At 44.7% G+C, this 14,909-nt stretch overlaps 1 protein-coding gene across 1 annotated transcript in view; it reads right to left on the bottom strand.

The window, feature by feature from the left end:
* Nucleotides 1-14,447, bottom strand: part of LOC144782337 (CCA tRNA nucleotidyltransferase 1, mitochondrial-like) — a 52,363-nt gene extending 37,916 nt beyond the window's left edge. Inside the window, exons 1-4 of the mRNA XM_078661656.1 lie at nucleotides 14,336-14,447; nucleotides 13,921-14,059; nucleotides 13,578-13,771; nucleotides 497-635 (exon numbers count right to left, since the gene is read on the bottom strand). Of these exons, the coding sequence (XP_078517782.1) occupies nucleotides 497-635; nucleotides 13,578-13,771; nucleotides 13,921-14,059 (472 nt within the window). The 5' untranslated portion in view covers nucleotides 14,336-14,447. The remainder of the gene's footprint in view (nucleotides 1-496; nucleotides 636-13,577; nucleotides 13,772-13,920; nucleotides 14,060-14,335) is intronic.
* Nucleotides 14,448-14,909: the final 462 nt, after the last annotated feature.

Below are 14,909 nucleotides of genomic sequence, written 5' to 3'. Positions count from 1 at the left end.
CTATTCTGAATTCACATGTGATTCGCCCACCTAACCTCCAAAGTGAAGGAGTGCGGGTGAACCAAAGCGCAAAGTTCCACAGCAAGTAAAATGACAATAAAACATACGCATCACCAAGACAAAGAAAAAGTGTCTTAAGATAGCGACCACAAACAGGGGCATGGAGGCTTGCATCCGATTTCAGGGGGAAGCAGCATTTAACCTAGATGTCTTTATTATAATCAAATTATTATTATTATTTTTTTAAGTGGTGGGGGGAAGGTATAATAGGGATGCTTTCCAAACGTGGTCACTAAATTGCAAAATAACGAGAACCCTTCACATTTAATGTTTGTGGAGAACTGCGATGTCACAAATCATGAAGTGGTAATGTATCTCAATCTTTGATAATGCACAGCAGAATGATAGCTTGCTGTACCAATCTCGACATCCATTCATCAACCTTCATTCTACCATTAACAATAATCTAATGCATCAGATTCCACATACACATTACCCAGAAACATGGAGTTGATAGTGAGATCACGGCGCTCTGCATCCTTCTGCCAGTCAGTTGTAAATTCCACTTCCGCATGCCTCCCGTCTGTGGTTACATCAATTCTTAATGTTGTAATTTCAAAATTTTGTTCCTGAATCTGCAAATAGAAAAATTAACAGGGATATTTCCTTGTCACCTATTAATATAACGGGGTACTGCTTATAAAAGCTGCTGTATTGAGAGCCAAGTTGTACCTGCTGCCCTGTATGAGACAGTACAACACTTCACTCTCACAGGTGTTGCTAATGTTTTCATTAAGAGGTCTAGTAATGCGATGCTTTGGTCAGTAGGTAGGCTGAAGAGGTTAGGAAAGAAAATACACACTAGAAGTAGCAAGATCACCATGAACTTAAGGTTCTTACTTCCTTTCCTCACTCCTATTCCGAACCTATGGTTTAAAACCATTGTGAAGAAAAGAAGAAAGGGAGGAGGGGTAAAAGCTGACTGAGCAAATATTTATTAAGCCATATGTGCCAAAAGTTGCTCTGAATCATTTGAAAGCATTGGCTCAACAATCGTTCCCCTCATAGTAGGGAGGACTGTTCCACCTATTGACTTGGCCTGTCATTTTCATCTCAGGGTTTGACAATCGTAAGACCCTTCGATGGCGGTAGTTATTTATTTATTTATTTTTAAATACATTTCCCCAGCAATCACACAAGGCTCTGCTGGCAATGTGGTACACAGAGTGCATCACCACTTAAACCCAACGATGGCAACTGGACAATTTGTGAGCTACGCGAGAGTGACGATTAATGCAGACAAGATTGCAGTGAGGGACAAAGGACTATTTCCCTGTATTCTTTCTACAGTAATTTAATAACCATTTTCCTGTAACGTCCATTGTGTCAAGCAACTTGGGTACATTTACTTCCGCCTACATGCATTTGTGGAGCTATGAAGAGTGGCACATATATAGCGTTCATACAATATATGCATGGTATCCTCCTAGAAGCCACAGCAAATGTAGCACAAGATGGTGGTCCCCCTTCACGTTGCCGTGTAGACGTGACACTATGCAGGTCGTTTTGCCAATAGCTTGTTCAGTTGGGTCTAGGGAATCTATATTCAGCCACAGAAACGTAGAATCTTCCCTAGTAGGTGGTTATCATGCCCGCTTACACACTGAGCAACTGTATATATGCTTGATTTTAAATTATTATGGAATGTAGCACAGTTATGGCCTGTAAACGTAAATGAAAGGAGGGGGGAAAAATGAGTTACTCTTACCCTCTTGTTAAAGCCTCTAAAACATACAAATGATGGGGTCCTTATGATTTGAGTGGGCAATTAAAACAGCAAAGTATATGTGTGTCAAGAATCTACTTTTTAAGCCTTTGAGCAGCTCTGAAATAAATTTAACTTGTGCTGAAATTGCATTTACTTTAGTCTCAAAAGTACTCCCCAAAAATTCTTAGCGGAAGCACGAGACCCTACTTCTCTTTCATAGCAATGGAATGAGTGTTTTTAGGTCTAAGTTTTAAAAAGACCAGCTAACTAAGAGGCCTATTGCTTACAATATTCACTGATTAGGAATTCGGTCCGCCACTTTCAGTCACTGGCTTTCTTCGTCAAGCCTCTTTCAGACACAAGTTTGAAACTTTAAATCACGCCTTGGATCAGCCAACTGGAATATTTCCCTCACTTATTTCCACTGGCTGTTTGGATGTACACTTCCTCCTCCACTCCAGGGCGTGCACTGAACTGCATGAGGGACTACTTTACAACTAGTTCTCAAGTCTGCCGTCTCCTTCCAATGAGTCTCAAATCTGCAAATGCTGAACCCCTTAGCACATTAAACCTATACCTGTTGGCTTGCCAATACGTTTCTCCTTTTGCAATATCTGCCTATTCCTCTTCCCCCTTAGCAGGAAATAAGGGCAACCCAAAAATCCCTTGAGCCTTTGGGTAAACACAAACAAAACAGTAGAAAGCCAGCAAGGGATCATTCCTTATCTGACTCACAAGAATATTTAAAATACTTGATGAATATTATTTCCCCTTAGACAAATATCAGTATAATGCAAAAAAAGAGAAAAAAACTTAACAACCAGGCGCCTAAATAAATAATTTGTTTATTCATAAACAAGATACATGACATGTGGCAAGTTGAATCACGAATACAAATAAAAAACACAGGAGAGACCCTTGGCAGTCTAAAATATCCCAGTCAATAAACAGGGTCACAGGTAGTCTCAATCCACTCTTGCAATGAGGTAGAGATGGTCAAATGGTAGATCCGTTGATGACAAAGTTACTCGTATGTTGACAGAAATTGACCGGATTTTACAGAGGCAAGTAGTCGAGAGACGTCCTTCCCTCTTAGCAACACGATACCATAGCTAACAGTATTTGGCTAGTTGGGCCTTTCAATAGCACTGCGGGGTGTCAGTGGTCAACCAATTTATAACTGCATTGAGTGGTGTGTAAATTTTAGACACCCGATTCAGAAGACCTACAACTCTCCCCACTGTGCTAAATAGATCCCTGTGACCAGTCGGTGACTGATCTAGACTTATTTGTGTGTGTGTGTGTGTGTGTGAGTGGGGGGGGGGGGGGTGTGTGGCGGAGGGGGTTAGGGGGCGGGGGCAAGATGTGTTTTTTTCTGGTTTGAAAGAGTAACAGGTTTTGAATGTGGGACATAATTTGCCTGGGCACAGTTTCTTGTGAATACACCATGAAACTAAATAAGAACTGGAGTCTCAAGACTAGTTATTTATGTTCATTAAACAAAAGCACACAGGTGGAAATGCCCATTTGCGAATGCACATCTTAGCAATTACTCAGCCAGAAAGTAATACTGGTGTAAAGTACAATGTGCTGCTCTCCAAGCACCAAGTCTCCCTCCACCCTTCAAGAGACAAAAAAGAAACTCCAAGGAAAGAGGTCTCCGTCGAGTTCACCAATGCTATGCACAAATGCAGAGGCACACCAAATTTAGTCCATACTGTAATATAGGTAGTGTCCAATATAGTGAGTCGAGGAAGTCCATAAGAAATTCTCTTTATTTTCTTCTCAAAATCCAATTACAAAACACACTGGCAGCCGACGCGTGTTTCGCCCAAAGGACTTTTTCAAGGCAAGTAATTATATTAAGGACACCCCGCACCTCCAGAAGCAGAGTGTCGGAGGTAATAGTGTAAATGCGACGGTTTCTATGTGCTGAAGGGACCTGAGTGTCTGTGCGAAGAGAACAAATTCCTAGCTCTCATACTATGGTCATTCCCATTAGTTCACCAAATCCTACAATTGGAACTGGTTCAAGATTTACTGGGCAACAAATATGCCTGTGGTCCACTGCTGTTACAACAAAGTGTCTGTACCTGCAAGCATAGGTCCTCTACGTAGTAGTTGCAAGTTTCAAAGACGGTGGGGACAGTGACGCAAATAACAGAAAACTGTATCTGTTAAGCTCAGCTTTATTATAATGCTGAGTGTGCTCTGGTGCATGTGATAAATGCCAGCAGTTTCAAATCGGCAAAAGCACAACACCGAAGGCGTTTCAACACCAAGCCCTGATAAGCCTGGAGCTTCGAGGAGCGTCCTGTCCGCTCATAGTTCATTTTGCAGTTATTTACGTTCATACGGTCTTCTTCAAAACATTTGCTCCGAGGGGAAAAAAAACCACACCTGAGCTGTACCATTCTGTCTGGGAATTAAATTTGTCCTCAGGAGGAAGTCCTACTGCAACGGCATGCATTGAAAGTAAAGGAAATTATACAGCCTACTATGAAAAAGAAAAAGTCTTTGACCAGGACAGGAGCAATGTCCAGGAAACCGCAGCTTGACGAGCGAGGAGGATCTAGCAGTACAATTGGCGCAAACTGAAGACAATTGTTTAGAAAGAATCCTGCAGTGCAGTCCAGGACATAATTTAAAACTAGAGCTGCCTTGCCCTGCCTTGTCGGTTGTCGCTTAGCAATTGTGGCTTTCTATTCGTTCAACTTACAGAAAGCCATATTAAAGATACTCATCAGTTCAAACTGATTTGACTCCCTGCTTTAGAAGCCTGTTAAAATCAAAGAGAACAAATGCAAGACTGACTGTTGTGCTTGAGTTCTGACTAAAAGCTACACGCTGGCTTTATGATTGTGCACAACAAGGGGGGGGGGGAAGTATTAAACTTGTGGGTACAGCCAGTTGTACATAGGGTACAAACCCAACGCACTCCGTGCACAGTAGACCTGTTGCCAGAAGCTCTGCTGGGTTGTAGTCCTCCTCTGCAGGCTGAGGAGAAACCTGGGCTCCTGAGAAGAACCTCTGCTGATATGACTTGATAAGAACCAGCTCCATTCTTCAGGGTCCTCTTCCCGAGCAGCAAGTACAGTAGGTTTGTTATGGCTCTAGAGATTCTTGGGCTAAGGATTTCTGCTGTGGGAAGGGGGATTTGGGGTTCTTTTATTTCCTTCCAAAGGCCTTTTTCCCCCCATCAGAAGTAGGTATTGCTGTTCAGGGCCCTATTGCAGTTATATCTTTGCCAGTAAGGAGGACCATGAGAGGAGATGCTAAAGACCCCTTGACTCACTCTGTAATCCTTAATGCTGCTGGCTTGGAAGAGAATCAGTGTGAATCTTATTGGCTAGGTTTGGTGTCTTTCGTCTATCCTTCATAGCCATTTGCTATATTTGAATTTCTCATCCCTACCACTTCCAAGAGCAAGCCTTGGCTGCTTGACTTCACTAACACAGGAGCGTAAAAGGAGTAACATTGTTAGGTCTCGTGACCTACAATGCGCGCAAGCGCATTGAGGGATCGAGAATTCAAGTGCTCGAAATCCTCGTCGAACCAAGGGCTTCTTGCACTGCGGTTTTCTTAGAGTTCACGTGAATCACGTGAGCAAACAAGCACGCGCATTCCCGGCCGCACAGCACATCAAAGGGCTTCTCCTCCCCTAATTATTCATGGCCGGCCGCAGGCCGGCCGTACTTTCAGTTATCACCCTCCCACGCCAGCAGCTCTTCCTGCTCCGACCCCTGCTCTCCGCCCCCTGCTGATCCACTTCACCCTGCCAGCAGCATTTGCCACATCAAAGGCTTCCGCTGCCCCGCCCCCCGCTGTCACTTATTCACGGCCGCAGGCCGTGACTCCCATGTACTTCCCCGGCTCTGCTCCCCGCCTTCTCTCTATCCCTTGCTCTCCGCCAGATGCTAGTTTCGTTTTCGTTAGGGTTGGTGCTGTTCCCTCTCTCCCGGCAACCCGTCCCTCTTTCCCCACACTTCTTTACCTTTGTTCATTCAGTCTCTACCTCCCGTCTCATTCCTTATATAATTCGTATTATCCTCTTTCCTATCTTTCACGCTGTCCCTCTTCATGCATTTTTCTCTCACTCAGTCCAATGCAAGTTGTTCTCAAACAGTTGCTTGCAGCCTGCTTCCCATCGTTTCTCTTAGCTGCAAGCATCCCCTCTGTTTCGCCCTTCTGTCTGTCTATCTTCCTCCACATTTTTTCCTGACAGTCCCAATCAGCCAGTTTACTATCTCCTGTATTCGGTCACTGTTCTCTTTACTCACATCCTCCCTCCCTCGGATAGCCACAGCCAGCCTCTCACGTGCACACACTCCCTTACAGGAACCCCTTCTCCCTCCCGGGGCATCCGAAAAGCTGCCTCTCGCAGCCTGCCTGCCACGGTCCTTCCGCTGGGTGCTACCAGTACATCTTCTAAATGTCCAAGGAATATTTTCACCCTTCCTCCCAGTCCCCACAAGCAGGCAGCAGCTTCAAAGGGATCTGCTCCCCCCCCCCGCCCATCAATCACCCTCCCGAGCCAGCAGCTCTTCCCGGCTCCCAGCCGGACCCTCCTTTCGTCTATCTCGTTATCTCCTCCACTCTCGCCTCATTTTCTTTATTTTCTCTCCCGGCCTCTGCTTATCTTTATCTTTCGCACTGAGTTTTCCGGCCGTGTCTCTTTCATGGCCAATGCTTGTTTTTCTACTGGAGTGTAATGGGGTTAATGCCCCTTAGAAATAGTTTGTAAGGGACAGAAGCAACACATGAAACAGTAAACCCGCATAACCATAGCACAGAACCCAGGAAAAGGACACACTGTCCTCGAGTAAAGCTTTCAGGTTTGAGAGGCCTGCTAGAGAAAGGAAGGGTCACCAACAGATTGCTCTGGCACCAGTGTGGTTACTGGTGCCAGAGCAAGAGGTAATGAGCCCTGCAGAATGGAATGGCCAGTGCTTCATTCTCAAGCGGTCAAAATGAAACCATATAGGAAGAGGACAGTATTTTGGCTGTCAGTTTCTCGAAAAGCTGGATTCTGTATGTCCTGGTCTGGTTCCAAAGGGCAGTGCTCCAAGAGATTTTAAGATTGTGCAATGATTAATAATCCTCTTCCTTGGCCAAGCACACGGATGCAGTGGAGGTGGACCTCTCACACCATTGAACTACAGCTGTTCGCTTATCAAAACACATAAGTATAGACCCATTATCACCATCACTGGTCACAGTTTACTGGTCGAAAAATGTACCTATCCCTGGCTTACCTATTGTGGCATAAATGCAGCAAGAACCACAGACCACGAAGAACCACAGACCAGCCAGATCAAATGAACGAGGCGGACAATGAGAGATATCAGTCTTAGCTGTGGCTGACACCTTATGGCACTGCATTTTTACTTATGCTTACGTAGTATAGAGGTTGCTGGCCAGTCCTGCCATGCTTCTGTTTCTTTTCACAGGGAAGTCCTTCTCTCAAGGGACTCTCATTATTTTCCTTAATTATTGCCTGCAATGATCACATGAGAATTCCAAAGCAGGACGGGCCTCCTGTGAGCAGGAGATGGTCAAGATGCGGCCTTGTCAACTTCCCTGAGCAAAATCGCAGAGTCACTAGAGGGGTGAGAGCTATTCCACAAAACTGCACCCAGGAACGGACAAGTGACCAACCTGTTGGTACAACAAAATGGCATCACTGTGCCCCGGAGAATCAAGCTTACTTCCTTTGTGCAGTGACTGACTTAGACTATGGTACCTAAGAACGGAGCAAGAATCAGATGGCACACCCATGTCTCAGGACCAAATAACTATGCTCCGCCCACTTTCTGGACCCACAAGACTGTATCTGGCTCTAACCACTTCTCATGTCCTGGAGAAAAATAGCTGCAGGATAAATACGTTCATCTCCGGGGTTAACACCACCAGTTGGATGAGGCCTAAAAGGAAGACAAGACAGAGGAGATAGGGAGGCATCTCACCCACTATGGCCACTAAGCAACTAAGCAACACATCTAATTTGTAACAACCCTCTACTTAATTTTTTTTTAGGGCTCGCCTGCTGATGCGCTTGCGCATAGCTGGCGAAGCTCTATAGTGGCTTATCCAGAGTTTAACCACTGGCGATTCCATGGAGTGCATGTGCGCTTTTTAGGTCATTGCGCAAGCGCAAGCCCTAAAAAGCGCGTGCACATGAAAGCCAGCCATCTGCCGCCAGCAGCTTCACTTGGGATCCGCTCCGCCCCTGCTGCATCAAAGGCTTTAATTTTGACAGGCCGTGTCGCATTTCTCCTACCCCCTCCCCACAGCAATGCCAATTCTCTGGTTTTTGGCCTTCCCCCCCCCTCCCCACCCCCTTCCTCCTTCCTCTTCTCTCTTTCAAACAAGCCTGCATTTTATTCCACAACTACAAAGTACCCTAAAATACTTGTGGAATACTTCGATCTGTACGGTAAACCCCAAGCTGGGACGTCTGTCTCATAGTCCCACTCACACCAACACTTTATTTTTGGGCAGTTGTTTATAGTGGGTACTCGGCACGAAGGTATTAGCACGTTTTACATGAGCACCAGTTACACTATTCAATTGCCCAGAGTCACAGCATTTTCAGTTGACACCGAAACTCGAAAGCAGTTCCTCAGATCCAAAGGCGACTGCTCTTGCCGTTGCGCCACACCCTCTCCCCTTCTCCAGGGTGCTGCTTTTCGAATCCTCTCCCGCCCAGCATTTCTCCGTGTTGGGGACCCAGCTTCCCCCATCTTTCCACGCTTGTTTATCTGAGCAGTTCAGTACCTCAAGCGTTCTGTTATGCCACATCGCTCAGCTTACAAATCCCTTCGCTCTTTCTTTTCCTCTCCACGTTTCTGCCTCTTTAACTCTCTCTTCCAACTCTCTCCCTCCCGCTCCATTTACTTACACAAATCTCGCCGATACCCCGAGCAGCAGTGCCCGCACTAGCGAGCGTTCTGTTATGCCACATCTCTCAACTTACAGATCCCTTCGCTCTTTCTTTTACTATACACGTTTCTGCCTCTTTCACTCTCTCTTACAACTCTCTCCCTCCCGCTCCATTTACTTACACAAATCTCGCCGATACCCCGAGCAGCAGTGCCTACAATACAGAGTGTTCTGTTATGCCACATCTCTCAGCTTACAGATACCTTCGCTCTTTCTTTTCCTCTCAACGTTTCTGCCTCTTTCACTCTCTCTTCCAACTCTCTCCCTCCCTTTCCATTTACTTACACAAATCTCGCAGATACCCCGAGCAGCAGTGCCCGCACTACCAAGCGTTCTGTTATGCCACATCTCTCAGCTTACAGGTTCCTTCGCTCTTTCTTTTACTCTCCACGTTTCTGCCTCTTTCACTCTCTCTTCCAACTCTCTCCCTCCCTCTACATTTACTTACACAAATCGTGCAGATACCCCGGGCAGCAGTGCCCGCACTAGCAAGCGTTCTGTTATGCCACATCTCTCAGCTTACAGATTCCTTCGCTCTTTCTATTCCTCTCCACGTTTCTGCAAACTTCACTCTCTCTTCCAACTCTCTCCCTCCCTCCCTCTCCAATTACTTACACAAATCTCGCCGATACCCCGAGCTGCAGTGCCCGCACTAGCGAGCGTTCTGTTATGCCACATCTCTCAGGTTACAGATCCCTTCGCTCTTTCTATTCCTCTCCACGTTTCTGCAAATTTCACTCTCTCTTCCAACTCTCTCCCTCCCGCTCCATTTACTTACACAAATCTCGGCGATACCCCGAGCAGCAGTGCCCGCACTACCAAGCGTTCTGTTATGCCACATCTCTCAGGTTACAGATCCCTTCGCTCTTTCTATTCCTCTCCACGTTTCTGCAAATTTCACTCTCTCTTCCAACTCTCTCCCTCCCTCTCCAATTACCTACACAAATCTCTCCGATACCCCGAGCAGCAGTGCCTGCACTAACAACACCACAGCATCAATACAGCACCGCTCTGCGCCACCACATTATCACTAGGCAGCAACACATTAACACTCAGCGCAACACCACAGCACCACTCTACACCACAACAACACAAATCAGCACCACCACAGCAACACTCAAAGCAAAGACCAAAGCCATTGGAATTTGTAATATCAATACATGTAAGTTAGGGGAAAACTAAACATGCAGCTTTACTAATGCTATAGGTGTCACATTAGCTAATTTTATAACTATTGGCATTTCAAAGAACAATATTAATAGTTTTAATATTTTAAAAACATAAAAAGAACTTAAGAAGGAATTATATTTACAATACCAATAGCTCCAACTTTTCTAATGCGAGACCTATTGCATTTCCAATGCTTGTTTAATCTAACGACTACTGTTTGAAGATGTTCATGCTGTGACAGAGAACAGATGCAATGGTTGTATTCCAGGTGGATTGGGGAGGGAGAAATGGGGCCAGTTTCTGCAGTTTGCTGGGCAATAATGGACTCAAATTCATCCCAGAGGTTTTAGTTATAGCTACTCTGATTAGCAGTTTCTGGTCTGGCATTATGTGGCAGGATAATACAGGGTGGTAATGCGATAGTGTTGACTAGAACACGTGTTTGAAACAGAATGTGAAAGGAGGTAATTGAATGGTGAACAGTGAGAGAAAGGGGGAACAAGATAGAGGAGCAGATTGGGACATGAAAATGGGGCAGATTGGCAAAACAATTGAGAAAGTGTTCATCTGTGTGCCTAACTCCAAGGCTCCATGTCAGAAGAAATAGATATTAAGTTACTTAAACTATTGATACCGACATGAGATTAAGTTTTAAAGCTCCAATCTTCCTGTAGCAAAAAATGTTTGGAATTTTCAGGTAGGAGCTGGAGGAGAGAGAAAGTCAAAAATCACTTATATTACACAATACTAAATCTGCTGTGGCAATCCTAGATAGCTAAAAAAGTTATCATACGCAGCAGACTACGGTGATAAACGGAGGACGTACTGTGTACTTGGAATGGACTGCAGATTTATATTTTATCCTAATCTGTCCTAGTGTACAACAAAGAGAATCTCAGTTTGAAAAGGGCTTGCAATGGAGTTAACAAGGAACCTCACTCACACAATTAACAGTAAAGATACAAATCCAATCTCAAATGCATTGAAACGAACAGTTTTTGGAGGAAAAACAAAGGCAAAATCATATTGCAGTCATGAAACACATCTAAAAAAAACTCACACAATACCAGTCTTAGATGACCAATTTCAATAAGTAAATATTTTAAAGGCGAGGCAGAACCACAAAGGCGTTTTTTTCTAAAGAACTTCAACTACCATGGGGAAAAGCCCTAAAGCTATCCTCTGCTATTCTCTTCTAAAAAGAGATCCAACATCTCTCTGCGGAGATAAAATTAACGTGACTCCTCACGAATACAGTCTAAAGAAGAAAGCCTAATGCAGTCAATGTCGAGCAGCGACAGGATGCCACTGTCCTTCCAGATGCAAGTCAAAGTTGTCTGAACTTCATTTGGAATATCCTGGACCTTTCAAGAACGGACACGGATTACCTCTCAGAGGGTTAAGTGAAACGAGCAAGCTCCTATATCCTAAAAAGTATATTTGTTAGTTTAAACAAATAAGATGCATTCTATGAAAAAAGAACTCTAAACATTTTTTAAAGCTTGTTTGGCATATAAAGCAAACTTCTGAGAATAATGTCTCATATAATGATGCACACTAGCAGAAATAACACACATCTTCAAAATGAGTTCCTGTAGCCTACACTTTTCACTTCCTGACTAAATCAGAACACAAAGAAGGGCCCTGGTCTGCTTTCATGGTGTAAATCAGGACTTTCCTCGCATTCTTGAACTCGCACATCTAAAGGATGGGAAAACAGTGCCGCAATGGGGGAAATCATGGCTATAATCAGACCCTCCAGGATTTCGCGATTTGCCCAAAAAAATCACGAAATCAGCAGTTTTGTAAAAATGCAGCGATTTTTACAAAACTGCCCTCGAAATTTGGAAAAATCTGATAAGTTTTTTTTGGGACTCTAACTGTTGAAATGATGAGCAAGGTAATGGTGGGCCAAATACTGCACAATACTTAGGAATGCAAAACTATTTTGCAGAGAAGTTAATGCTGAACAGAGCTGTCGACCATTCACCCCTCTGTCTGCTTTGATTGAATCTAGACACAGGCTGGTTTCAGAGCAGTAGGTTAAGACATACCAGAGTCCTCTATCTGGCACCTAGGGGCAGGCAAAACACCATGTGAGCCCTGTGCTGGTGCAGGTGTTAATTTGGTACCAGAGGTATACAGAGGGGAGAACTGCCATACCATACAGGAAGATGTGGTTTCTCCATTTGGAAACTATTTTCCTGGTAGAGAAACAAAAAACCTTACATGACCAATGCACATTTTCGTCTCATTTATGCATGCATAAAATGTTGTGCATGGAGCAAATTCAGACTGCATTTACAGTCTGAAGGGCACATCTGAAAGGACAGTACAGCTGGAGAGGCGCATCTGTCAAGCTGGTATAGCGTGAGTAATAATCTCAACCAGATGCCAGTGCCCCTCTGAAAGGCAAGTACAGCTGAAGCAGAGCTGGAAACGTCAGGCAGACCTTGTAATGGCCACTGAAACTTTGGTAGTCAGATGCACTACTGAACGGAATGTAGGACTGAGGAAGAGCACGTCACACTTACATCCTAAAGAGCAGTATCAACGAGGCAGATTATTATATCTCAGGCATGTATTTGAAAGGCTGGCAGATATGTGGAAGAGTCTGTTACATGTTAAGTCTCGAAGCAGATGGGCGTGAAGAAGGGTCAGTCACTAGCTAGGTGACTACGGCAGAGGTTGCGGATGTAGGGATGGTGTACAGTCAATTGCATGCAAACTTCACTTTGTGAATGACAGAGTTGCTGACAGATTTGGTCACATCTGGTGCGTTTGTGAAAGATCAATAGGGCTGGGGTAGAATCAGGCACCTGCTCTGGGTACATATGATAATCCAGCAGAACTTGGGAAATATCAGTACCGTCTCAGGAACAAAACTGGTAGGCAGACCGCTCACACAGACTCAGTCACATGTCAGTCTTCCCTTGACGGATATGGCAATAGTAGAGTGGCGCGCATGCACCTCTGAGGGCCCAGTAGGGCTGTTTAGAAATCACTGGATGTCCTTTAGAACATGTACTGTCATGCCTTAACAAGTAATGTCAAATTCAATAGGTTTGACTTCTGTAGAGGACATGCATTTAGAAGGACACATACATATACAGAGTAAGACGTACTGGCTTCCATGGTGTCACAGAGACCAACACATACAGCACCCACGAATTATGAAAACTCACCAACACACATTGACAACACTTTGTGTTTGTGGGTGCATGTGTGTGTAAGGGAAGCTTGCACTGCTGATGTCTGTGTGATACTAATTCTTGTGTGTGCAGGAAGCGTGCACTTCTGGCGCTCACACAGTACCTCTTCTATTTGCGTGGGTAGGGTGCATACATGAGCACTAGAACATCCCAGTAAGAAATACAGCTCCTCCCACGTGGTTAGGACTGGAGCTGTGCTTCTGTAGAACTCCAGACGATATAAACATGCCTATTTCAAAGTGGAATACCCTGCTAAAACAGTTTCCAATGGTTTCAGGCTGAAAATGAATGATTATGAGTAAAATAAAGTGCTGCAAAAATGGCGCTAAATTTCCATATTTGTGCCGCTAACTTTGCTAATCCATGCCACAATATCCTGGGGGGTATGTATAATGCCATAGTATGGGCATCTGCTATCCAGCTTCCCGGTATCACCCCTTACACGACTGGATTTATGGTGTGAGTACACAAAACATAAGACTCACACGTGCAGTGATGGTTCCATGCTTCTCCCCCTTGTTGTTGATCAGGCGGATTCCTGCATTCAGGAAGATCTCTTTCATCTGATCTGGGGTGGCTGTTGTAGCAAAGTCAATATCTTGAGGCTTCATTCCATTGAGTAGATCCCGCACAGCACCTCCAGCAAGTCGCAACTCATGCCTCTCTTTTACAAAGAGATCTGGAAAAGTTTAAGAAAAGGAGCCAAATAGGGAAGCTGGTTTGGTACTGACACTTAAGACACACCTCTTCTTACAAACTGCGACCAAACTGGTTATGGGAGGATTGCCAAGAATGTTATGTATCCCACACACAACCACAATCTCTCACCTGCCAAAGTGGTTAACCCTTCTGTGAACAGGGCCCTGAAGTCTTCCGACTGGAGCTGCATTGTGTAGAGACTTCGGCTTAACAAACACACACGAGCGGCATAGAGGCTACGCGGCACGCTCAAGAACCGCCGGAGCATCTACAAGAGCAAGGTTAAATGGAGTTATTTTCCACAGACATGAAAATACGGCCAACGAGTTGATAATTGTGCTCAACTCCACAGGAATGATCTAAAATGATGTACTGGTGTGAGTCAGTCAAACGGTCTAATGAAACACGAACCAGTCAAAAATATAATAATAAAAGACATTGTATATATGCAACAAAAAATCTAAACTGATGAGTCTCAAAGCGGTTTTCCACAACTCCGCCCATCCCCAAACCCTCCCTATCTTGTCGTTCATTCAGACCGCACCGGCTTTCCTCAACAGCGCTTCCAACTGCGACCTTGCACTGTACACATAGACACACGCCATTTCCGGAGCGGCGTGCGCACACTGTGGTGGTGGTCCAGCACAATGTCCAACTAAAAATCTAGAACGCTAACCGACGACGCTGAATAGGCAGCACAATGTCCAACTAAAGATCTAGAACGCTAACCGACAACGCCGAAAGAGCCATCTTGTGGCGACATGCTGCTTTACAAAGCAGATTTACAGACCTGCCAAGTCACTTGATGAGCGTCAAGGATGAGGAGTCACGCTTTGTTATTGAAGCAGCTCTATATAGACAGAAACATGGGAGAATCCACGCAAGAACCAGGGAGCTGATGCCGAAGGGGTAGAGTTCACCCCCAGTCTACCGGAGCAGGGGCGCTTACTCATTCTAAAGTAGTCAGCCGTCTTGAAACTTTATAATGTCGCAAACCCCAGTGTAAAAAATAAATAAATAATTCGGCCCCTAAATGAAAGCCTAGTTTTTCACATTTATGCCATAAAATTGGCAATGTTTAAATATTTGTAAACATACTTAAACATTGCAGTTATGTT

The sequence above is a fragment of the Lissotriton helveticus genome, chromosome 9 (genome assembly GCF_964261635.1).
Source record: "Lissotriton helveticus chromosome 9, aLisHel1.1, whole genome shotgun sequence".
NCBI lineage: Eukaryota > Metazoa > Chordata > Amphibia > Caudata > Salamandridae > Lissotriton > Lissotriton helveticus.
The sequence above is the reverse complement of the archived record's forward strand: the minus strand, read 5'-3'. Positions and strand labels throughout refer to the sequence as shown.